General features: G+C 37.8%; 1 protein-coding gene across 1 annotated transcript; it reads right to left on the reverse strand.

The window, feature by feature from the left end:
* Nucleotides 1–2,904: 2,904 nt before the first annotated feature.
* LOC6036442 (repressor of RNA polymerase III transcription MAF1 homolog) lies at nucleotides 2,905–20,294 on the reverse strand. The gene is made up of 3 exons (XM_038252556.1): nucleotides 18,815–20,294; nucleotides 10,683–10,960; nucleotides 2,905–6,614 (listed from the first exon to the last, which is right to left on the reverse strand). Exons 1-3 carry the CDS (start codon nucleotides 19,166–19,168, stop codon nucleotides 6,551–6,553), a joined length of 696 nt encoding a protein of 231 aa, XP_038108484.1. The 5' UTR covers nucleotides 19,169–20,294; the 3' UTR covers nucleotides 2,905–6,550.
* Nucleotides 20,295–25,458: the final 5,164 nt, after the last annotated feature.

The raw sequence follows: 25,458 nt of genomic DNA on the forward strand, positions 1-25,458 counted from the left end.
CTTGTTATTTAAATTTTTATATTTTTTATTTTTGCCCCCTTGACCTCGGCCAGGGCCGAGGGACAAAAACTTTTTTAAATATTTGCATCGGCCTTATCAACAACAGTTTTACAATACTTGTAATTGTTAGAAGTCTAGTTTTTTTGCCAAAACTATTTTAAATTGATTCCAACCTTGTTCTTGCATGATCTTGTTGCTCGATTGGAACCCCGATTTGACAGTTCGATTGGAACCCTGAGAGTGACATTTCGCCTCTCCATATAGGCTCTCTAATTGAAAGTCATAAAGTCGAACTGAAAAAATATACATTTTTTGCCTCCTGATTTTCATGGACCAAAAATGGCCAGGCCATCATTGAAAGACAAAGTCGAACTGAAAAAAAAAATATTTTTTTTTGCCTCCTGATTTTTATGGACCAATTTTAAAGAATCCGACATAAACTGAAAAATATTTTAGCGCAAGTATTAAAATTTGTAAAAGAAATCGAGCCAAACATTTCATTAGGGCACAAGTCAAAACGTAAACATTCGGGATTATTCCACTATTCCATTCATGAGTACACTCCCTACACGCCCTCCAAGAATCAGATTGATAGCAAACAATTTCCTATTGAAAAAATCAAAAAAGCAATAACAATGTTCACTCCAAACAAAAAAAAAAATGTTCAAATGTGTCCTTTTCTTTTTCTTTAGTTTTTCGTAGTTGAGAAACTATTTGTGTTATAAAGTAAACTTTTCATACATTCTTAACACTAATTCACTTAAAAACAAAGTTTGGTTTACTTTTCAACAAAAATTTTTGCAGAAAAATATTTCGTCAAAATAGGTTTGTGACCTCCATGTTAAAGGTATAGGCAGAATTGTTATGGGAAAGTCGAAATCCGTGCCGACCGAAACCTAAATCCGCGCCATATAAAAAAAATCGCGACCAACGTTCCAAAGAAAAAAAAACTAATACAGAAAGTATTTGATAAAAAAAAAATTCGTTTTATGTTTGAAGGAATGAAAGCAAAAAATACCTCAAGAGACGTCAAGAAAAGTGTCACATTTTTTTTTTCTTTTTGCAAATCAGAGGGACACTACAATAATTTTGACCAATATAAACAAAATAGAAAATTATAAAACAATATAAACAAAATTTAAAAATCTAATAAATAAAATTTAACTTTAAAAATATATCAGCTAAAAAAAACCGAAATCTAAAATTTTAATATGATTAAATTTTAAATTTCGAAATTCTAAAAAGTCAAAATCTATGAATTTTAATACAGATTGTATTCCAAATTCCTCACTAAAATTTCATTCCGAAACAAATGGCATTTCCAATATTTGAAATATTTTCTTCTAAAAAAAACAAGAATTTAAGGATTTAAGAATTTAAGAATTTAAGAATTTAAGAATTTAAGAATTTAAGAATTTAAGAATTTAAGAATTTAAGAATTTAAGAAGTTAAGAATTTTAGAATTTTAGAATTTTAGAATTTAAGAATTTTTTAAGAATTTAAGAATTTAAGAATTTACGAATTTAAGAATTTAAGAATTTAAGAATTTAAGAATTTAAGAATTTAAGAATTTAAGAATTTAAGAATTTAAGAATTCAAGAATTTAAGTCTAAAATCCCGAAAATCTCTGGACGTAATATTTGAACAAACCCTAATGATGAGTTTTATCGTATCATCAGTAAAAATGCCATTTTGTGCCGTAATGAAATGTTTGGATCGAAACAATGATTAAAAAAAAACGAAAATTTAAAAATGCATCAATTCAAAAACGAAAAAAAAATATTTTTTTATTTTTGTGTTTTTTAACACTGAAACCCCGATGGTTTGACAGCAATGGTTATCAAACGAACGGGGTCACACTTTTTAGTTTAGTTTAGTTTAGTTTTTTTTAGACACCGAAGCGACGAATTGACCAAACACCGGGGGTTGAGTGTAGTTTATTTTAATCCAAATTAAGAAATGTTTTGATTTAAATTCCTTTATTTATCCTTTACGATTGCAACATTTTTGAAATATCTTCTTCTTATTTTTTAAATTGTTTGAAATTCATATTTTTAATATTTCACGAAAACTTAAAAATATTAACGAAAATATCTTAAGATTTTGCTTGAGGTTTTTTGGTTTTATCAAAAAAGTTATTTATTTATTTTTGAACTTATTTTTTTATTCATATTCGTTTTTTTTTCCTTTAAAAATTTCTTTTTTCAATTTTGAAATTGTTGGATTGATTTTCAACTTGCGAAACTCATATTTATTGATTTCCTTCCAGCCTATAGTATTGCCAAACCATGGTAGTCCACGGGCTTTGTAGTACTAAAAATGAGACCTCATCAGTACCAAATTTTTGTTTTACCAATACACGAAAAATTGCAAAATTGCTTAAGGGACCATCCACAAACCACGTGGACACTTTTTGGAAATCTCAACCCCCTCGTAGACAATTGTCCATACAAAAAAACTTTTTTGTATGGATCGTGGACAATCGCCATACCCCCCCCCCCCTAAAGTGTCCACGTGGTTTATGGATGGTCCCTAAGTTTGTATTGAAATGATTGATTTTTGTTTATTTTCTGTAGCCCTCGGAATAGCATTGGTTGGTATTTTTGTGGTCTTTGACATTCATGGTTTTTGTATGATTCCATGTTATTTTACCATCTTTTAATAGACAGCCAAGGGCGACGCATTTTGGTCGCTGATATTTGCCGAAGGAATGCCAAAATTGGGTATTCCCGGGTTATTATCTTCTGATCGGGTAAGGTAAATATTATATGTATATTTAAGTGCGTTCAATTCGGAAAACGGAAATTTTCCAACAAATTTCCCGGGAAACAACAACAAAATTCACTGTTATAAGGTTATAAGGTTATAAGGATGTGATATTTTTTATTATTAAAAGGCACGTAGTGCTTTTTTAGCAGTTTTTATTGGTTTTAAGGTAGTTGATAATGTAATATATGTAATTTCTTACGTTTCTACAAGATATTATTTCTACTACAGAGAATTTGTTATTCATTGAAACAACATCATATGTATTTTTTTTTTTGCATTTAACATACTCTTGTTTAAGTCGAATAATGTTATTTTTATTTGCTTATTACATTGTTTGCAATCAACTTTATGAAAAAAAAGAAATAAGTTCAAGTCCACTCCACAGTTGAGTTGAGTACAGTCAGTTCAGAACAACTTCAATGTTAGTGGGCGTAGTTATGCTTCCTTGAAGTATAACTCACTGATTTTCTTTAATTCATAGGTCATGATAATCATTGCAAGTTTAAACAGAGAACTATACTTCAAGAAAGAGTAAACTTCTAACTTGCTTAAAATTAAATAAAAATAATAAAAAATAGTTTTCAAAACAAAACAGCCACAAACACATCTAAGACAGACCAATCGCTTGCCGAAAACGCCATCCCCGCAACTTGACCGGAAGTCCCTAAATTCGACGGTCAAAGATAAATTCGAATGAGTTACAAACCGACCTACCGGTCACTTGCTACTTTGGCGCCTTTTCCGAAACCAGCATACAACTGGTGCTTATCAGTTGGACATTTTGCTTATCTCGGCGCGTCCACACGGGCATTCTCAACCGTACACAACAACCACGACGGTGCTTGGTGTGTCAGCTTCACCTTAATCGCTGGTCAAATTGAACGTGACGAATGCAACTGGAACCTTCTGCCGGTATGTCAATAAGTTGGGTTATTTCGAGAAACAAAGGAATCACGCTTGAACATAACTTGCAACTTGTTGAATGAGATCAGGTTTTTTGCTGTTAAAATTTTTCATCTTTTTTTTATTTAGCATGATGAATATTTCACAAAATAGCTGTTTGTTTCGAAATTTTTAAAATGTGTATCAAATCAAAATTTGAAACAAGCAAAAGTAATTTAAAGAAAACATTTTTTTTTCGCATTTTTATACCAAATATTCATTATGCCTTTTACCTTGCTTTCACGTCAATCAAGCTGACCAAAAACACACACACAAACAGACGGAGAGAGAAACGGAAAGTGAAATTGGACGCCGGTCGGTCGATCGGCGTGTGCCGGCCGCGTTGCACGAGATATCGATAAAGCAATCGGGGCGGGTTGCACCGCGCGGAAGGCTGTCGACATTCAGTTTTATTTATTTTTTGTTGCGTTTTATCTGAAACGTTTCTCACTTTCTGTTCGCCGCCGCAGCTTAAGGGGTTAGAGCGCTGCTATCTATGCGGAGCACCCTAATTTGGGCCTATTTGGAGTTTGGTTGGGAAATTTATCGACTTTGAGGGCATCTCCACCGAGGGTAGTTAGTCGTGATTTAAGGTTGCTTCGATGCGTTTAGGATTTTATTTTGCTAAGCGTTAATAATACAACTCTTTCAGGTTGGTAGCAAAAATTGCCACCGATTTCTTCAGTTTGAAGCATAAATAACTACTCAAGGTGGAGATGCCCTAAAGTCGAAACAACCACTAGTCAACTAGTCCTTTTGCGGCGACGGAAAGCACAGCAGAACTAACAATAGCGATGCTATCTATGCAGCTCACCCAATTTGGACGTATTCAGTTCTTGGATAGGAAATTTATCGAAATTTAGGGCATCTCCACCGAGGGTAGTTAATCTGGGACATCGTCAAGTTTGCACCCTTTGTCGAAATAACCGCTTGTTGCCCTATTTATCGAAAAGCATAGCAAAACTAACACTATCTCGCAACCGGGGGGTTTTTGTTTTTCGGCACGTGACGCACGTTGGTTGGAATCGATTTGGGACAACGCTTTCGGTCTGTCTAATGATGTGCCTTTTGCATGTTTTTTTTTTTTCTTGGGGAATTTCCGTTCGCTTTTTTTTCGGGATTTCTATTGCTTTTACTATAGCTGTTAGTTTATCGTAAGAGTTAGGGGTTTAGTTGAAATTTACTCGATTGACAGTTTATTTTTCGTTCGTGATGAGCTGACATATTTCGATAAATTTAAATTCATAATTATTTTAGCTTGGAAAAAAATATTTAAAAAAGGTATAGCTTTAAATTTCAAACTTTTACTAAACGGTGAACCGGACGGTTCTAGCAATCTTTCCAGCTGAGCCAAACCTTAATCCTTTTCGCGAATGACTCCCGCAAATGTTACTCCTAAAGCTACCTATCACAATATGTAATTTGTACTTCAGAAATCGCTAATGATGATGTTTAAAATGAGTTGTGCGGTGCCATCGCCATCTTTCGAGTTTTCCGGTTCACCCAAGATCAACTGAGCAGTTTTTTTCGCTTTTGGTTTTCCATCAAAGCAATTGAAACGTTTTGTTAATAATTTTGTTCAGTAAGGGAAAACAGCAATCTGTGCTGTAATTTGTATAAGTATAGAGAAAAATTTCACATCCATTTGAAGCATAAAAACTTTGCGATTAAAAACTACGAGTTTTCTCTCTTCTTCCTACGAGCTAATATCACAGAGTACAGTCAATCAGATAGTTCTCACGTGCGGCTCCCCCCGCTTTGGAGGGATCGAAAAGTTCTCTACCGCCCTATCTCACTGAGTGTACTTTTAAACTGTTAATGTTTGCCAGTGAATGTTCCGCCCAGAAGATTCCAACTGGGGGGAAGCTTTTCACGTTCGGAAAAGCAACTCTCTGCCAGACAAAAACAGGGGCAATCTCACCAACTGGTGACCGCGAGCTGGAACGAAATCTGGAACCACTTCCGAGGATTGTTTTTTTTTTGCAATTATTGTTTTTTATTCTTTTTCGTGAAAAACAACACCGGAATGAGCCCCAAATTTCGCTCCATCGCAGTCGCAAACGCGGGCGCGCGCGGTTCTGTAATGTACCTTGTAATATTTATATGTTTGTGTAAATTGCATGTGCATGATGTGTGTGCATCCTTCCATTTCGAAACAATTTCAACGTTTAATTCTTCATAAAGAGGGTCATTGCCCACCACCTCACACACACGTTGCATTGCCGGAGGTGCATATCCTGGCCGTCATCAATGCATCATGCTTTGCTTTTTATTTCGTTAATTATATTTGCCTTAAACATCTAAAAACTGTTTGCTCCTCACCCCGCGCCGTTTGCTGTTCCAGTTGGCTACACATTGCCAGCATCGCGCACTCACCGGTTACGTAAATTCTCACGCCGCAGCTCTCACCTGCCTTCACGTAACGGTGCTGTGCTGTGTGGTGTGTTACAAAAATTGTTCAAAATTGTTCCATTGTTACTTGTTACTCTTTATATATATATATATATATATCTGTAATAATTATAATCGTGCTTTCTTTAGCAAACATTGATAGCCTATGGTGGTTAAGTATTTCCTTTTTCCTTTCCTTTCGGTGTCATTTTCAGCAAAAAAAAGTCCGGCTTTTCGCCCTCGCAAAGAAAACAAACAACTCTCTAACTCTAAACGAAGAAAAAAAATATATAGAAAAAAAAACCTTCACTTGAAAAAACTTTGCAGGTGTGTGTTAGAATCCCTTCGCCTTAATTGCTCTATCTTTCTTAAAATTGCGGTTGAAAAAAAAAATCATGCGTTTTCATCAAAAAACTACAGTTGTAGCTGCTCCCGCTATCATCGCACTTTAGTAACACTCGTCATCTTCCATCGCGAAATCGCTGCTAAAGCCGGAGTCGGCGTAAACCGAGCTGGAGAAGGGAGAGAGAATATAGAGAAAAAAAAATGTTGTTTTTAATTTGCGATTTTTGTCGCAGTTTGCTTAATGTCTAATGCCATGCAACCTTGTTAGATAAAATCATGCAAAATATAAGTAAATTGTGAAATTCCCCTAAAATAATTCTTCCCATCTTTTAATTTGCCCTCCTTAGTGCATCTCCACCGCCTGGATTTTACTTTGCTACCCGGTATTCAGCCTGTTTGCTACCGCATCAAATGGAATTATGCTCGGAAAAGGCAAATCAAGCAGGGAAAAAAATCAAAAATTTAAAAATAAAAATCCTAAAATAGTAGTTTATGCAACAAGTTGCAAAAAGAGGATTTTTTCAGCGCGGGTGGTACATTTATCCAACGAGGTTCACCGAGTTGGATAAATACGAAGAGTGCTGAAAAAATCAAGTTTTGCAGCGAGTTCCATACATTTTTTGCAATTCCAAAAAACACACACTGAGTGAAATTTTATGTCAAATTTTCATGTATTTTGTCAATAAATCGTTTAAATCAAAAAATTTTTGAAAAGTGTTACTTTTCGAAACAAGTCCTGAAATGTTCAACTTTTCAGCACCCATTTCAGTGCTGAAAGGTTATTTTGAAAAGTGTTGCTAGTCGATTCTGTTATTTTTGGTACAGAAAAGTAGGCTATTTTGTCGTTCAAGAATGACAGGAAAAGTAAATTGTTTCACGACGGAATTGCAAAAAAGTATATTTTTAATTTAAAAAGTAAAAAAATAAAGTTTAAAATAATAAAAAGACAATGTAAAAAGATTAAAATAAAAACATAAAAACTCGTAAAAAATTATAGCTATAGATAATTTATCAAATTGAAAAAATATACCGTAAACTGGGGTGACTTTGATAGCCCGGGGTGACATTGATAGAAATTTGATTTGGCCACTATTTTTGATACATCCAATGTATCAGTCACATTTCTGCATATATGTTCGATAATAAGCTTTCCCTTAATGCTTACATACTCAAAATTCTCAAAAATGTTTAAATATTAATTTGACGGGCATTTGAAAAACCTATCAAAGTCACCCCGGGCTATCAAAGTCACCCCAGTTTACGGTAAATCAAAAAAATAAAACCTTGGTTTTTTAATTACGTTCTATAATCAGATGTAAACATTTTGTGTATCCCATTTACTCCGATGGACATTGACGTCAGGTGTGAGAGGGATACACTCAATGTTTACATTTGTTTATAGGACCTAATAATCAGAAAACACTTCTATTCAATTTCTGAATTTTTGTTCATGTTAGCTCTCACCAACCAGAGCAGATATCCAAAAATCTCCGAAACACGCATTCAAAACTTTGCTTCCGGCTTGCCTGTACTTGTCGGGTGTCAGAATATGAAGGAGCCATTACACTACAAACAAATTCGCACTTTTTCGTGTTTGACAGTTTGCCAAACTCGCAAACAAGGCAAAATGTATTTATGCAGGCTGACGTTTGTACAAACAAATCCAGGCAAACAGACAAATTGTGTTTTGGTTGAGCGTTTTAGCAGAGTTGAGAACAGAACACTGATGAAGTCTGCAAGTAGTAGACGAAATACGTAACTGTCAATATATTAAAATATATAGCGGAATTAAAAAGATCTACTCGTCTCTTGGTAAACAAACAAAGCAGGCAAACTATCAAACTGTCAGAAAGTGCGAGTTTGTTTGTTTGCCGTAGTGCAATAGCTCCTTGAGTACCCGACAAGTGCCGACACATATTTTTCTTCTACAGATGAACTTGAGATCAAATTTGGTACCTGCTTTGCTACGCGCGGTGGGAGACTTGGTGGCAAACTCGGGGGCAAGTTTGTTGGGAATCAAATCGGGTAGCAAATTGTTTAACTCTCGACATTTTCGAAAATATTTATTCTTTTAATTTTCAATAGGATTAAAAAGTTTTATAATCTTTTAGCATTTCTTAGCATGATTCAACGCATAATTATTGATTTTGAAGGTAAACGAGGAAAAAACCCATATTTGACCATTGCGAGAAACTTTGTTTTTTTTTTCCAAACACAGATTTGACAGTGCACATATTATCGACGCCAACATTGTAAAAGGCGTCATGTACATTTTGACAGATTTTGGATTATTACATATTTTAACAGAACTGCTATTAAGCTACCCTTCCACAAAAAATATGCAATTTTTTTTAGCAAGGTTTTATTTTTAAAAATATTTAAAATTAGGAGTTTTGAACAAAATTTCTGGCATTATAAAAAAAAATTGCGGATTTTTTTAAACTGAAAAAATCACAAAAAAAAACAATTTTACAAAATCCATTTTATTTTTATACTTGAAATTTTTGTTATCTTTTAGGGGACAGATACCAGAACTTTCGAGCAATAGATAAGTATGATAAAAACTTGACGCCGAGTTATGACTTTTTGATTTTTTTTTTTAAATAATATTCACTCGACTCGACACTCGACCAATGACACAAAATGGCTTCTGTAGTTATAGGGAAGGCCCCCAACGCTTTGGGCCTAACAAAAAAATTAAAGTGCGCAAAATCGGCCGATTTCCGAGCTAATATTTCCAATATGGGTCATTCCAGGTCAACTGAGTACACTTTTGGACTCGACCTTCACCGATTTGGACCAAACTTGAAGGGAACGTTCATCTATCGATAGTTAGCCGAAATCCCAAGTTTGGTGCTGATTGGACCATCTCTCTATTTTTGGCACCGCCCTCTTTTTTGACTTTCAATCATAACTTTGCAACTGTTTGAACAAAAGACTTTCTACAGGTTGCATTTTATAGAAAATTGTCCAAGGAATTCGATAAAAATAAAATTTTAACCCTTTAATGCCCACTTATATTATATTTTAACGTTCTTAGTTTTAAAATTCAGTTTTGACCAATTCCTTATATTTTTATTTGTTTTATTTTATCACCATCGTATTCCCCGGACAATTTCACATAATAATCAATGTAGACCTCAAAATAAAAAAAAACTATTGGCGAGATACAGCGATTTTACTGAAAAAAGTTTAATTTTGCGCTGCACACAATTCAAATCCGAAACAAGTTTCTCACATATAAAAAACGAACTATGCGGGATTCATCCCTTTTTGTTGAAAAGTACACCATGTACTTCCAAGTGCTGCGTAAAATCAAACTTTATTCAGTAAAATCGCTTTATCAGCATCATGTTTGTATGGGAAAACACTTGGTTATTGAAGAGTGTGGATTAAAACACGTCTGTAGGGTTTGGAGTTTATTCAGGAAATGAAATAATTTTAGGTTAGACTTTAAGTCTTCCTTCGTCGATAGCACCGGCCTACTCGGTTATCTCCAACAATAACTGAAAAGATGTTGGGGAAAGTCTAAATTTATGTTTGATGATTCTTTCACATTTATCTTTGATAAAACGACTTTCAGCTATTCCTAGCAATTAGCAATAATATTTTGCGTAAAATTGTAGCCAAAATCAGCATCAAGTTCATGTAAACAAGCAACCAATACTGAACCACCCCGACCTCACTCGGTTTCTCAGGTCAAGAACGTCACAAGTACGCGCGTAGTTATGTTTTGTTTTGTGGGTGACCAAAACCATCGGATTGCTGACGGTCGAAAAGAAACTTGCGACGCTTTTGCGTTGGTAAACACACAGCCAAGTAGTCATCGGAGAGTGTTGTAAAATTAGAACACTCGCATTGCTCGAGCCAAGGGTTCAACGAATCTCGCAACGACAAAGACGATCGACCGGGTGGTAGGGAAGGGGACGGTCTTGAATAAATCAAAGAGTTATATGGGCCGCGGGAAAGAAAGCGGTTCCGCGAGTGTGTATTTGTGCCAGGTATTAATATATCCGCATGTAAAACCAGCTGAGCGCTTGGCGATGGTTAGCTGGTGTTGGTGTTATGCCTGTACGGTTTCTAGATTACGAACGGAGGAAATGTTAGGGCAGAAAAAAATATTTTCGTAGACACAACTGATTCCGATTTAGACTTATTTTGTTTTTCTCCACCAAAGGCAAACAGTTCGCACAAATGAGTTAAAGCGAGCAAACACAAAACGAACAAACACTTACTTGATGGCCCGGCAGGTGAAAAATACGATGCGCTTCAACTTTTTGTTGTAGAAAAAGTAGTTGAACGACCACAGACAGCCCGGCTCGCCGAACGGGTCCGAGTTGAGGTCCGGATTGTAGCTGTAGATGTCGCAATCGTTCAGCGAGATCTCGTCCTCGATGGTGGACCACAGCGCGGTACGAATCTTGTGGTACTGATCTCCGGCCACGGCCGACAGGTTACTCTCGATCGAGTTGAGAACCCACTGCAGGGACGGTTCCTTGCTGAACTCGTGACTCTGAAATTTGAAGGATAGAACAAAAACAGATCATTAGAACTCCGCCCAATCATATACGACAGTTTTGCGATTACGAGAGTGCGTTGATTTCGGCACGCATAAAGTCAACGCAACGCACACTCTTCAGCGCCGAAGGACGGTGTAAATGGGACGAGAAATCAGTTTCAACCTCTTTTTTTTCGTCTTCTCTACGGTGGAGCGTTTTTTGGTGAATGCACTTGAGACAGCGGCAGGTCATAATTTCGAGTGAAAAAAGAGGCTTGGTGTTGGTGAGCTGTCTGTGTTGTAGCGATTTACCGAGACTTGGGTTGGATTTGTGCAATGGGGTTTGGCTGTAGACACCGGCCGCGAAGCGGCGGATGTGAAGGCGCGTTCTCACTTAGTAACTTTAATAAGTGGAAAATATGCACATCCCGAGCTTGGCTGGTTTGTAATACATGTGTAACCGAAAGTAACCGTATTTTTCTTCAAACTGCGTTTAAAAACACAGGTTGTGATCTGTTTGCTTTTGTCTAATAAAACTCTTGTTGAACTTAAATTAACTTCTAAACTCGACATATTGTTTATCCGTATTGCAAAATGGGTCAACCTCCACCAACTCACACATCAGTTGCCCCGATCCCTCTTCGATTTCCGTGAAACTTTGTCCTAAGGGGTAACCTGGTTGCCTCTAATCACGAATCAGAGGTCCGTTTTTTGATATCTCGTGACGGAGGGGCGGTACGGCCCCTTTAATTTTTGAACATGTGAAAAAATACATGTTTTTTTTAAATAATTTTCAGCCTGAAAAGGTGATGAGATGGAAATATGGAGTCAAAGGGACTTAAAGTAAAATTAGACGCCCGATTTGATGGCGTACTCAAAATACATGCTCCAAAAAAAATTACAGTTAAGTAAAGGAAAACGGCAGTTTTTAAAACTTTTTAAATGTTTGTTTCCGATGAAAACTACTTTTCTTGGGGAAGTTATCCATAAGGACCCGACTTTTCCCGGTCCGAGGTTCATTTGGACATCGTTCTTTCAACAGTTTGCTACGTACTGTTTCATTAGAGCAAATAAGTGACAATGAGGAAAGATGTGAAACAACACGTAGCGTTTGACCTTCAGATGTTTCACCCTAACCATCGTCACCGGCAATCTTCGTTTGTCCTGATAGGATCTGCGTTCCAATAAAAGGAGTATCTTCCCTTCCGTAATGAGTTCGTACGAAGCATATTCAGCCGTCTCCCGTTCTTCTTATTGTAGTGAATGCAGGTTCCAAATTCTGAGATGATTTCATAAGGAAAAGGAAACTCGAAAATGGGCAGGATACGAGGCAGTCGCTGATGGAAATTCTACGTCGTTTCATATCGCCGAAACACAGCTTGGCTTTGCAATTCATGGTGTCGTTCCAAATCCTAAAATAAAATTCCCTGACTTTTCCCTGACCTCTCCCGACCACCTTTTTTTTATTTTCTATTTTTTACTAATATATTAATTGGAGCGTTTTTATGGTTTCATGCATTTTCCTTTTTGAATATAGCAAATTTAACCCTCTAACGCCCAGAGCTGTTTGCTTATCGTAAAAATAGTAAATGGCTTAATTTTGGTACAATAATGCAGGAAATACTTTACTTTGACCCACAAACATCGAATTGGGGCAAAAAAGGAGAATTTGAAGTGGTGCACCAGAGCACCATCAGGAAGATGAGCAACTTTTTTTTAAACCACAAAATCTCGTTTTCTTCAAATCTATTGGTTCATTTGTTTGAAAACGCTTCGAAATGTGTTAAAAACTACTTATTCTTTGCTGTAAGACCATATTTCTGAAGTATGAATTACAAATTCTAAAATCTTTGAATTTTCAGATTTCTTTAATTGGCTCATTCAAAATTCACAAACAACCATTTTCATGAAAAATGAGGAAAATAATGAAATTATCGGTCTAATAACAATGTTTTGTCTTGTTTATGAATAGTCAAAACGTTTATAAACTTTTGTTTTGATAAAAATAAGCTTTTTCTGTAATTTAGAAATAAGTGCTCCTGAATATTTAGTTGCTCATATGCCTAGGTGGTGCTCTGGTGCACCAAATGAAAAAGGTTGAAAAACACTTAAAACCGGTCCAAACTCACAATGTTATTCACAGGGGTTCTTGTCCAAGGTTCAAATGATAGCAAAACATTTTTTGTTACATAAAATTTTGTGTTAGGTATTTTTTACGGGCTTTCGAAAACAGGTCTTATTTATTTCCCTAAAATTGGCCCATTTTTGTTTACATTTCACACTGTAACTTTGCTTGTGCTCAACCAAATTTGATGAAATTTGGGGAGATGTTAGTATACATTCTACATGAACACCTGCAACTTAAAGCATCATGAAAAGTTGTGTCAGTTCCGAGATATTTGAGTTCAAAGTTTTGGTGCTCTGGAGTAACCATGGGCGTGAGAGGGTTAAGATATTGAAAAAAATCAATGACTTTTTTATTTTATTTATTTAACGATGCATTCTGTAAAAACTTAAAAACTTTTTTTTTTATTTTGTCAATAATTTTTTTCTAATCGAACATCCAAAATGAGCAACCAAAAAATTGTCCTATGTTTTATATCTGGTGATGCCATTTTAAATTTTTTGAATGGATCCTATAAACATATGAAACACAATAGCTTACAGGACCTTAAAAAAAACTCAAGAAATCATTAAAAATTACAATTGTTGCAAATTTCAAATTGCGATTAGTTAGTTTCACTTCATTTCCTGAAAAATATTTAAAGTTAAAAGTTTTCAAAAAAAAAAATAAAAATTTGAACTAAAGTAAGAAGTCATGTTTAATTTTAAAATTGTTGCCTTTAACGGAATTTTCAAACGAATTAGGCCGATGCTATTTTTGATTGTGTTTTTATAAAAAAAACTAAAGGTTTTGAAGACAAAAACCTTAAAAAAGATTCGCAATTCGCAATTCGCAATTCGCAATTTTCAGTGTAAGAACGGGCCTTGACCGATCTTATGCACCAGGTTCCCGACGAACACGCACTGCCCTTACACCTACATCTCACCCTTGCTCTGAGTCAGTACGAGCAGCACGCTAGAACACGCTTTGAGTGTTCGTGCCAGGCATGCACACCTTCTTTTCCGGTTACGCATTTTAACTCGGCCGGGGGTGGTACATTACGTAGGGTTTGATGTAAGTATAAGCGCCTAACCATTTAAAGTGTGCCTATCAACTTTCATTAAAGCAAACACTGTTTTATATTTAGTTTGAATTCAAAAGCTAGTTGTTATTTTACTGTGTTTTGTTTTCTCCTGAAATCTTTCCTAGTGTTGAGTCGTGTTTATCTGTTGCTATTTCTTTTGTCGCGGTGTTTTGTTACAATTTTTGGTCCTAAGCATTTTATAAAAGTTTTTCAAAAGTACAATAGTAATATTTGTGTTAATTCTTTGATCACTCCAAAAATTGAGTAAGGGCTCGAACCTCATTTGTTTGAAGAAAAGGGTGAAGATTGAAAACAATGGACAGTGAAAGAAACATACTATTTGAAGAATCAATAGTAAAAGAAAGATAGTAATTAATGAAGTAGATAAAGAAATTTACAATAATAAATAAATAGAAGTAACAAACAAGCTTAGATTGTATTGAGGGCAATTTATAGGGCAGATGAAAAATTATTCAAATAGATAAATAAAGAAAAGGCACATGATAAACAAAATTGACATCGCTGCCAAATTAAGGGAAAGCAGAAAGTATGTTACAGCAGCATCAATTGGTAAAATAGAGTGAAAAAGCGTTGAGAAATAAGATAATCAAATGAGTAAAATCGAATTCAAATGGAGGATAGTAAACAGAAGCCGCGTTAGAAAATCAGTGAAACAAAATAAACAGAAGATAGGTGGTAGCTGAGAATGAAGAGAAGAGAAACCCCGTTGTGTGATGTTTCAGGTACATCCACAGCAGTTGACTCAACATACTGCGAATCAAAACAATACCGTCTACAATCACAAATTACTTCCTTTCCCACATTGTCGCGCCCCTTTCTTTTAGCCGTCTCGACTCTGACCCGCGGTGGTCAAAGGTTTACGATCCGTTTCCACAGGCCACCAGCTAGGTCATCATGAAAACCAAGCCAACGTGGAGGTAAGAAAATAGGACACTCGCAAGGAACCAGAGCTATACTGTCTTGATCAAGTATGATCTAACAGGACTACGGACGTAGTCAGTGACGCTCCTTCCAGGATGTTCCTCGCCTGAGCGTCAACTGAAGAGGTATCATCAGCATCATTCGCACTTGGCCTGCACAAAAACCTTAAAAAAGATTAAAACAAAACTGAAAAACTAAGAATAATATACTAAATGTAAATTAAGAATTGAGGATTTAAAAAATTTAAGATTTAATTATTAAATTTTTAAAATCTTAAATTTTAATTTAATTTTAAAATTTAAAAAATTTAAGAATTTAAGAATTTAAGAATTTAAGAATTTAAGAATTTAAGAATTTAAGAATTTAAGAATTTAAGAATTTAAGAATTTAAGAATTTAAGAATTTAAGAATTTAAGAATTTAAGAATTTAAGAATTTAAGAATTTAAGAATTTAAGAATTTAAGAATTTAAGAATTTAAGAATTTAAGAATTTAAAATTCAAAGGCGGATTTTCTGTTACGTCCAATCAAGCTCATATTTGGGATAGAAGCACAGTACACCCACTGGAGCATGGCCAATAATATTTTTTGTTACATCCAAATGTCTGTATCTTCATAAAAAGTTTGAAATATGATTAAGATTTACAAGATTAAAATTGAATGTATACAGTATACAATAACCATAAATAAAGATAAAAAAAATTGCTCAAAACTTTAAAGAAATTAAATATTCAGTGTCAGTATGTTTAAAAATGAGTTGAGTGTAGTCCGTAACAACCCGGTTTTTTCCATAAATTTTTGTTTTAATTCTTTAATTCTTGAATTTAATTCTTTAATTTTTGATTTCATTTCACCATCACTATTTTGCTTACATTTGAGATTACACAAAATTAGACTGCTTCTGATCATTTTTAAATTATAGTTCAGTTTAATTTTGAGAAAAATAAAAATTGATATAACGAATACTAAATTGAAATTTTGGAAAATTTTCTAGCCATACAATTTTTTTTTTAGAATAAGAATTTTAAAAAATTAAGAAATCAACAACTCTAAAATATCAGAATTTCCAAATTTTAAAAATTTAGAATCTTGATGCTTTAGAGTTTTAGATTTTTAAAATTTTCAAATGATCGAATTTTTTACCTTTGGTTTTTTTAAATCATTCAATTTTTCTGACAAAATGTATGATTTTCTCTATGGTGCCTATATGCTAAGCAAACGACCAATTTTTGAACAAATCTCTGAGGATGGTGGGGCAACTGCCTCATATTGTCCCACCCTGTGCGCTAGTATAATTTGTAATACAGTAGTTGTTCGGTAACTGGGCTGAGAACGTAGCCCAGTCATCGAATGCTGTTCGCTAACTGGGCTGAACGAAAAATAACGAGGGGACTACCGATGCATAAAATTTATTGGATGAAATATAAAAATAAAAGTAACTCAAATTTGTTTACAATGATTACTTTTCATATTTCTTTAATTGTGACTGGAAATTACATAAAAGTTTGAAAAAAGTTTTTTTATTTGTTGACCATGATTTTTGCATCCATTTACCCCTCGTTGATTTCGGTTTGTTTTGGATTTTTGACGTTTGTCTGCTTTTTAACTGGGCTACGGCCCAGTTATCGAGCGCCCAGTTAAAAAGCAGCCCAGTTAAACAACGCCCAGTTACCGAACAACTACTGTATTCAGTTGAACGGAAATTCAAATCAAATCCAAATGGTTTGATTTTTAAACCTAAACATATTGCAAACAAGCAACGCTTTTTTCATCGTGACCCTTTTCTTAAGCATTTTTTATATGGAGTTCTGCGTTCCTTCCGGACTGATCAATATAAAAAATTAAATATTATCAATGTTGCAAAGTTTGGCCTGGAAGACATTCAAATACATCATCAAGGGCGAATTTTCAAAAAGAAATGAAATTTTGTACTAATATTTTTAAGATCATCGAAATTCCCTGACCCAGCTTAAAATTCCCTGATTTTCCCTGACTTTTCCAGGTCAAATAAAATTCCCTGACGATTCCAGGTTTTCCCTGACTTTTCCAGAAATCGACACCATGCAATTGTCATCGTGCTCTTTTCACCCATCGTCATACTCGTCGTCCACGTACTCGTCCATGTCGCGGGCGGGTTTAAACGCTTAAACCTCTCCCGCCCATGGTTACTCCAGAGCACCAAAACTTTGAACTCAAATATCTCGGAACTGACACAACTTTTCATGGTGCTTTAAGTTGCAGGTGTTTATGTAGGATGTATACTAACATCTTCCCAAATTTCATCAAATTTGGTTAAGCACCAGCAAAGTTCCAGTGTGAAATGTAAACAAAAATGGGCCAATTTTAGGGAAATAAATAAGACCTGTTTTTGAAAGCCCGTAAAAATTACCAAACACAAAATGTTATCAAACAAAAAATGTTTTGCTATCATTTGAGCCTTGGAGAAGAACCCCTGTGAATAACATTGTGAGTTTGGACCAGTTTTAAGTGTTTTTCAACCTTTTTCATTTGGTGCACCAGAGCACATCCTAGGCATATGAGCAACTAAATATTCAGGAGCGTTTTTTTTTTTCTAAATTACAGAAAAAGCTTATTTCTATCAAAACAAAAGTTTATAAACGTTTTGAATATTCATAAACAAGACAAAACATTGTTATAAGACCGACAGTTTTATTATTTTCCTCATTTTTTATGAAAATGTTTTTTTGTGGGTTTTGAATGAGCCAATCAAAGAAACCTGAAATTGCAGAGATTTTAGAATGTGTAGGGGAACAGCATCTCATTCCAGCGTGCCTCTAATGTTGGCAGGTCAGAACTTTGACATTCAATTAAAGCTAATTAAAGGCGTTTTCAACTGAAATCGAGTGATAAATTGCTCAATAAGAAGTGAGCAAGCAAGTTTCTATCAAAAGTTTTGCAAAATTAGTTGTTTGAATAGTGAAAATCAGCTAATTGGATGGAGTTAGGAGCGAGTGCTTAACCTGCCAAACATACGAGAATTTCCCCTAGTTAATACTTCAGAAATATGGTCTTACAGTAAAGAATAGGTAGTTTTTAACACATTTCAAAGCGTTTTCAAACAAATGAACCAATAGATTTGAAGATAACGAGATTTTGTGGTTTTAAAAAAAGTTGCTCATCTTCCTGATGGTGCTCTGGTGCACCACTTCAAATTCTACTTTTTTGCCCCAATTCGATGTTTGTGGGTCAAAGTAAAGTATTTCCTGCATTATTGTACCAAAATTAAGCCATTTACTATTTTCACGATAAGCAAACAGCTCTGGGCATTAGAGGGTTAAACAAACAAATAATCAATAGCACATAGGTGGAAATGAGAAAGTACTCCGAAATAACAGACATTTTCAACAACAACAAAAAATCAGTAGTCCCCTTGAAACAAGTGAAAATCATCCTGTTTGTACCCTACCCAAATTTCCAGTTCGTCAGAAATTCTCACACAAATGCGTCTTTGTTAGGGGTCTGTTTCCTCTCCCTTGTGCACATTCCTGCACTATCAGTCACCCCAAAATAAGGGAAAACGGAAAACACACAATAAAGTACAGCCTGAAAGCAGAACCAAAACTGAAACTAGTTGGAACATAGCTTGTTTACTTCCATTCCCCGCAGGTTCGGTGTTACGAATGATGGTGCTCAAACACACCACCCTTAAAAATAGCCTCTTTCTCTGCGCTTGTTCCGCGGCGTCTCGTACTTTTTCGTCTATTTCTGTTTTGACTCACCTTCGCATCGCTAAAGTCGTAGTCCGGCTCGAACGCCGAGTTGAGCGTCGCGATCAGATAGAACAGCGTCTTGCGCGAAATGGTATCGCACAGAGTCGCGCCGCTCTCGTCCCCGGACAGCGAGCTGCGCATGATCTGCGGCGACAGATCCTGCAGCGTTTGGGGCGGCGACAGGGCCTGCAGGTCGGTCGGGGCCTGCTCGGACGTGAAGCGCTTGTACAGCGCCTTGTCGTTGCCGGCCATCTTGCACGAGTACGACTCGATTCTGCCGTGGATGACGGCGCTGTCGCCGCTGGTTTGGATGTGCAGCGCGTTGTTGATCGCCTCGAAGCTGGTGCTCTCGAGCAGCTTCATTTTGGGGCGTTGGGCGATTAAGTGTGTTGTTTTGGGCGATGAGTGTGGTGAGTTTCGAAGAGATGTTTGGTTTGCTTTGCACGCTTACGTAACGGTTAAGGTAGCTTCTAATATACGATTTGTTATGTTATTTTGAACAATTTTCTACACCCTCGAACGATGCCGTTTTGGCTTACAAAACTAAGCTAGTTGGTGTGCTCTGATGATGGTTGATGCACACGAACGACCCTCCACACAGCGGAGATCTGCGGACTTAACAGTGATGGGGCAAAGCCGGGAAGACCTGCGGAACTGCTGAGTACTTGACCATCTTGGGGGACCGCTGACTTATGAGACTGTTGTTGACGCGCGCGATCCTGAACATGGTGGCGGGGTGAACACAGAGTCTCTTTTTTAATATCTTGGTGCTGGCGATTCGGCGGCTGCTGCAATTCTGCGTTCGCTGGGGGCACATTTAATCAGGGTCGATCTCCGGAACGGGCGGTAACTGGAGGTACCGCTAGCAAGTAAATTCACTGCGCGATTGAAGAGTTTGTCCAAAGTTCCGCTTTAAGTCACTGCTCTAAGCCTTGAGGGCGATGGTTAAGGGCACCACTTCCAAAAGTAGTCACAACACAGCAAGTCAAGTCCTTCACACTTCCTCAATCGGAAGAGGGCTTTATTCACGCACTGTGCTTCTCGTTCAGGTTTTCCTGATTCCCTGCTCACATTCACTGAAACTTCTGCTTCTTCTTCTTCGATTTTGGCTAGCCAAGTTGAGTCATAATAATAAACATCTGCATACTTATTTTTCCCAGTGTGGAATATTTGTCAACACAGGTCTCACACGCACATCAACTCACTCTCAGTGGGTAGCACACGCACAGCTACATGTACTCGTACAAAGAGGACTTATATTTTTCCATCATTTTCGCTGCCTTTTTTTGGCTCAAATTCACGCACGAAATCGCGACACACGCACGCGGTCAATTCGTCAAAGCACTCGTAATGCACGAAATTACACTTTGGGCGCACTTTAAACGGGCGGAGGGCAGGTGATTTGGGACTATTTTTGTTTTTTTTTTCTGCGGGAGAAACTCGTCAGGACTGATCTTGGCAAGCGCTTGAACTGTAATGAGGAGAAAATCGACGGTCGACGAACGAGAAACGAGCTTGGGCTTCGAACACTCAAAAAAATACACACGTTGATGCTAAGTGAAAAATCACGTAACCCCAATTTTCCCCTCGCTATGCCGCACTCAAAAAAAAAACACATTCACGTTGAAGTTGAAGTTACGTTCGTATTGGTATTTTTTTTTCAAAATATAATAAAAAATAATTGATAGGATGTGTGGGATATAAGATTGCGCTATCCCTGTACCGGTGCTACTGTCAATGCTGAGTGACGCATGTGACGTTCGCAGTCAAGCTGTGGGCCCGCCACATTGTGGTGTGTGTGTGACACAAGCTGGCTCGTCCTCTTTCATCTGTCAACCGCCTGAGTGAACGGTCGTGTAAGCGGGGGCTTCTCGTCGGAGCGGAACGCACAAATGGCGATCCTGCCAGGTTTCCACTGATTTTTTTTCAGTTGGAAGTAAATTTTCTTAGCAAACCTTTCTGCCCTACGAGAAGCCCCCAACAACAGTAAAATAGTGTTTTTTGTTATCCGAGCATTCGTTGGTGAAGGTTGTCTGAATCAACATGACTCGTCGCGTCCCGGCGCAAAACGCCGGCAATATTGCCCTACCTGCGGCTCAAGCAGGCAAAAAAGTGGGAATTTCCAAAAGGAAGGTTGAGGCCTCAACTGATGGCCAAAAACCGGGGATTTCCAAAAGGAAGGTGCTTTTGGAAGTGACATCGAACAGCAAAAAGACGAAAAAGAGCGACGGTACTGTACCGATGGATGAGGAGGAGGAGAACTCTTCATCGCACGAGGAGCAGCTTTTGAAGAACAACAAGTTTGCTGGACTGCCTGACGAGGACCAGGTAGCGGAAGCAAAGGAGAATGAAGTGAAACAGCGAAAGGAGAAACTGCCTCCTTTTTATGTGCGGCAATCAGCAGCAACGATCGACTTTCGAGCGGGGCTGGTTGAACTCATCAAGTCTGGGAAAGTCCTAGGCAACATTCGTCTGTGTCAGGACGGATTTAAGGTGCTGGTGCAATCCAGGCAGCACTATCAACTGGTCAAGGATTACTTGACCGAAAACGAGGCGGAGTACTTTACCCATGATGTCGCCATGGATAAGCCGTACAAAATCGTCGTCAGAGGTCTGTACGACATGCCAGTGGAGGAATTAGCTGCCGAGCTAAAAGTTTTGAAACTGGATGTGTTGGCCGTGCACAAAATGAGCCGACGCAACAAAGACATCAAGTACCGTGACCAGCTCTACCTGCTGCATTTGGCTAAGGGATCGACGACGCTTCCTGAGCTGAAGGCAATTCGAGCGGTTTTCAACATTATCGTGTCGTGGGAGCGATACCGACCAGTGCATCGTGACGTCACACAATGCTTCAACTGCCTGGGTTTCGGGCACGGAGGTAAGAACTGCCACCTGAAGCGTCGTTGCGCCAAATGTGGTACCGATGCGCACATCACATCCCAGTGCATCCAAGATTCGCTGGTGAAGTGCCTCAACTGCAACGGTGAGCACTCGTCAACCGACCGAAAGTGCCCCAAGAGAGCTGAGTTCGTGAAAATTCGGCAGCAAGCATCGACGAAGAATCAGCCTCAGCGTCGTAGAACTCCTCCAGCCCTGGTGGAGCAAAATTTTCCACCTCTTCAACCGCGACGCCAGGTCCCAAACTTGGCACCGTTGCCGTTGGATCCCAGGAAGAGAGCTGAGATGAATCATCCACGGCCGGGTTCCAGCCAGGAGCCGAGACCGCCACCACCGGGCTTCAGCCAGGAGCCAAGACCAACCCAAGAACCAGCAGTTGAGGAAAATGGTAATGATCTTTACACCTCAACCGAACTCCTCAATATTTTCAAACAGATGTCCGCTGCACTGCGTGGATGCAAAACCAAGACCCAGCAGATTGAAGTGCTGACCTCGTTCGTCATCCAGTATGGATCGTAGGTCCCTCAAGCTGCTGAATTGGAACGCTTGCTCCATTAGGAGGAAGAATTTAGAGCTGGTGGATTTTCTTCGCGAGAAGGAGATCGACGTAGCTGCCATCACGGAAACTCATCTGAAGCCCGGTGAAAAAGTTTATCTGCAAAACTACAAGATCGCGACGCAGCTCGACAGGACCACCTCTGGAGGAGGAGGTGTGCTTGTCGCTGTTCATCGTGATCTCAAGCCACGCCGGCTGCCACACTTCAAGCTGGACATCATCGAGGCCGTTGGGGTGGAAATTCCCACTTCGGTTGGCCCAGTACTCTTCATTGCTGCATACTGCCCACGTCAGGTGAATTCCAGAGATGGTTCAGCAGCAAAACTGAAGAGCGATATCCAGAAGCTGACACGGCGGAGCGCAAAGTACATCATCGCTGGTGACCTCAACGCGAAGCATGAAGTTTGGGGCAACAGCAGGAGGAATCGGAACGGAGTGATTCTGCACAACGATCTGCAAAACGGATACTACAACGTTGTGAGTCCGGATCGTCCAACGAGGGTGGCTCGGTCTGGGAATCACTCAATCATCGACTTCTTCATTACCAATATGGCTGAGAACGTGGCTCATCCTGAGGTGTTTGAAGAGTTGAGTTCTGATCACTATCCGGTGGTTGTGGAGGTTGGAGCTTCCGTTACTCCGCAGCGGCAACCAACCCGGAAAGATTACCACAACGTTGACTGGCAGCAGTTTCAGCAAGTGGTCGACAGCAACATCGACTATGATCAACACCCGGAAACTTCTGCCGATATTGATCGTTCGCTGGAGGTGATCCAGCAGGCTATCAACCAAGCAGAGGCTGCCAACGTTCGGGAGGTTCCTGTTAATTTTAAGGTAACTGATATTGACGTAGATACTAAACACTTGATTAGACTTAGGAATGTTTATAGGAGACAATATCAACGGACTGGGGACTATGACAAAAGATTTCAGTTAACAATTTGAACAAAATCATACAAGACCGACTTGACAATATCAGAAATCAAGAATTTTCAAAACATGTAAGCCAGCTTGGGAATTATTCAAAACCATTTTGGAAACTTTCAAAAGTTCTTAAAAACAAACCAAAGCCTATTCCTCCTCTTATTGTTGAGGATTCTCCTTTGATTACATCCGAGGAAAAGGCAAATGCACTTGGGCTTCATTTTGTTAGTTCTCATAATCTTGGCGCTTCCATGACCAGCCGTAAAGAAACATCAGTTGCCAATAGTATTTCAACAATTAATAACTCTACCTTTGAATTTCCTGCAGATTCCCATGTTTCTGGTGAGGAAGTCAAAGTTGCAGTTAAACAAATGAAAAATATGAAAGCTCCAGGCTTTGATAACATTTTTAATCTGGTGTTGAAAAAACAGAGTGATCAGTTCTTTCAACATCTAGCCAATATTTTCAATAAATGTTTGCAACTTGGTTACTTCCCCACCAATTGGAAGCTGGGCAAAGTCATACCAATTTTGAAGCCTCAAAAGATCCAACATCGCCAACAAGTTATCGCCCATTAGTCTTTTGAGTAGTCTGTCCAAACTCTTTGAGAAGGTCATCTATTCAAGGCTTTTGGATTTTACCAACGATAATAATATAATTTTGAATGAGCAGTTTGGCTTCCGAAAGGGCATAATACTGCTCATCAGCTTACGAGAGTAACTAAAATCATCAAGCAGAACAAGCTTGAGTCTAAATCAACTGCTATGGCTTTGTTGGATGTTGAGAAGGCTTTTGACAATGTTTGGCATGATGGTTTGATACATAAACTGTATTTATACGGTTTTCCAATGTATCTTATCAAAATTATCCAGCACTATCTTTCGGAGAGATCGTTCAGGGTTTTCTGAATGGGATTGCTTCTGGATTATTCAACATTGATGCTGGGGTTCCCCAAGGAAGTATTCTTGGCCCACTTCTGTACAATATTTTTACATCTGATTTGCCTACTCTTCCTGGTAATGGTGTGTTGTCACTTTTTGCTGATGACACTGCCGTTATTTATAAGGGTAAAATAACCAGATATTTAGTTGGCCGTCTTCAGAAGGGTCTTGACGTTCTTTCCGAATACTTTGGCGACTGGAAAATTCGCATAAATGCAGCCAAAACTCAAACCATCATTTTTCCACTTTCCAAATCGGCCAGATTTGTCCCAAAGGATGATGTTTTGATTAAAATGAATGATGTTTCGATACCCTGGTCAAAGGAAGTTGTCTATTTAGGTCTAATACTTGACTCGAAACTTTTGTTTCGACAGCATGTAGATAAAATATTGAACAAGTGCAGCATTCTCATCAGGTGTTTGTATCCTTTAATTAACAGAAAATCAAAGCTATCTTTGAAAAATAAGTTAGCAGTTTACAAACAAATAATTTACCCCGTTATTGAGTATGCAGTACCTGTTTGGGAGTGTTGCGCTAGAACTCATAAATTGAAGCTCCAGCGTGTCCAAAACAAGGTACTCAAAATGGTTTTGAATGTTCCTGGCTGGACAAGATCAAGTGAGGTTCATGAATTAGCAGAAGTTAAAATGTTGGATCAGAAGATTCAAGAAAAATGTTTGAAATTCAGGGAAAAATGTGCTATATCTGAATACCCCTTGATTCAAGGATTGGTTTAGTTTATGGTAAGATTAAGTTAGTTTTAGGTTAGGTTATGTTTTCTTAACATTTTTTTCCTCATTGTACCTAGTGTTACAAAAATGATAAATCATATACTTTTCAAGTTATAAAAATGAACAGTGTTTAAATCACGAAAAGCAAACTAAAGCTGAAGAGCCACAGCTGACCACTTATTATGTAAACCAAATGTAATTATTATAAGAAAGATTCAATAAAGTATATTTAATTCAAAAAAAAAAAAAAAATTAGTGTTTTAAAAGTTTTTGTTGACGAGAGGTGAAAGTGAGAATGGTGAGTAGAGTGATAACGGAGCATTTTGGAACCGCAAAATAGAACGTGATAACAGTATAAAACGGACCTCTGGTGAGATGCCAGAGGTGGACACTCCTTGAGTGTGCATTCCGGAAGGGAATGCCGTCAAGGAGGAAACTGTTCCGAGATGAAACGGACCCCTGGTGAGACGCCAGGGGTGGACACTCCTTGAGTGTGCATTCCGGACGGGAATGCCGTCAAGGAGGAAACTGTTCCGGTGTTTAACGGACCTCTGGTGAGACGCCAGAGGTGGACACTCCTTGAGTGTGCATTCCGGACGG

The sequence above is a fragment of the Culex quinquefasciatus genome, chromosome 2 (assembly GCF_015732765.1).
Source record: "Culex quinquefasciatus strain JHB chromosome 2, VPISU_Cqui_1.0_pri_paternal, whole genome shotgun sequence".
In the NCBI taxonomy this organism is placed as follows: Eukaryota; Metazoa; Arthropoda; class Insecta; order Diptera; family Culicidae; genus Culex; species Culex quinquefasciatus.

Coding starts and splice junctions, on each gene's coding strand:
- LOC6036442 (XM_038252556.1), bottom strand. CDS start 19,168: ATGAAGCTGCTCGAGAGCACCAGCTTCGAGGCGATCAACAACGCGCTG. Junction 10,961..18,814: donor ACGACTTTAGCGATGCGAAG/GTGAGTCAAAAC, acceptor TTCAAATTTCAG/AGTCACGAGTTCAGCAAGGA. Junction 6,615..10,682: donor TTCACCTGCCGGGCCATCAA/GTAAGTGTTTGT, acceptor TCCCTTCTCCAG/CTCGGTTTACGCCGACTCCG.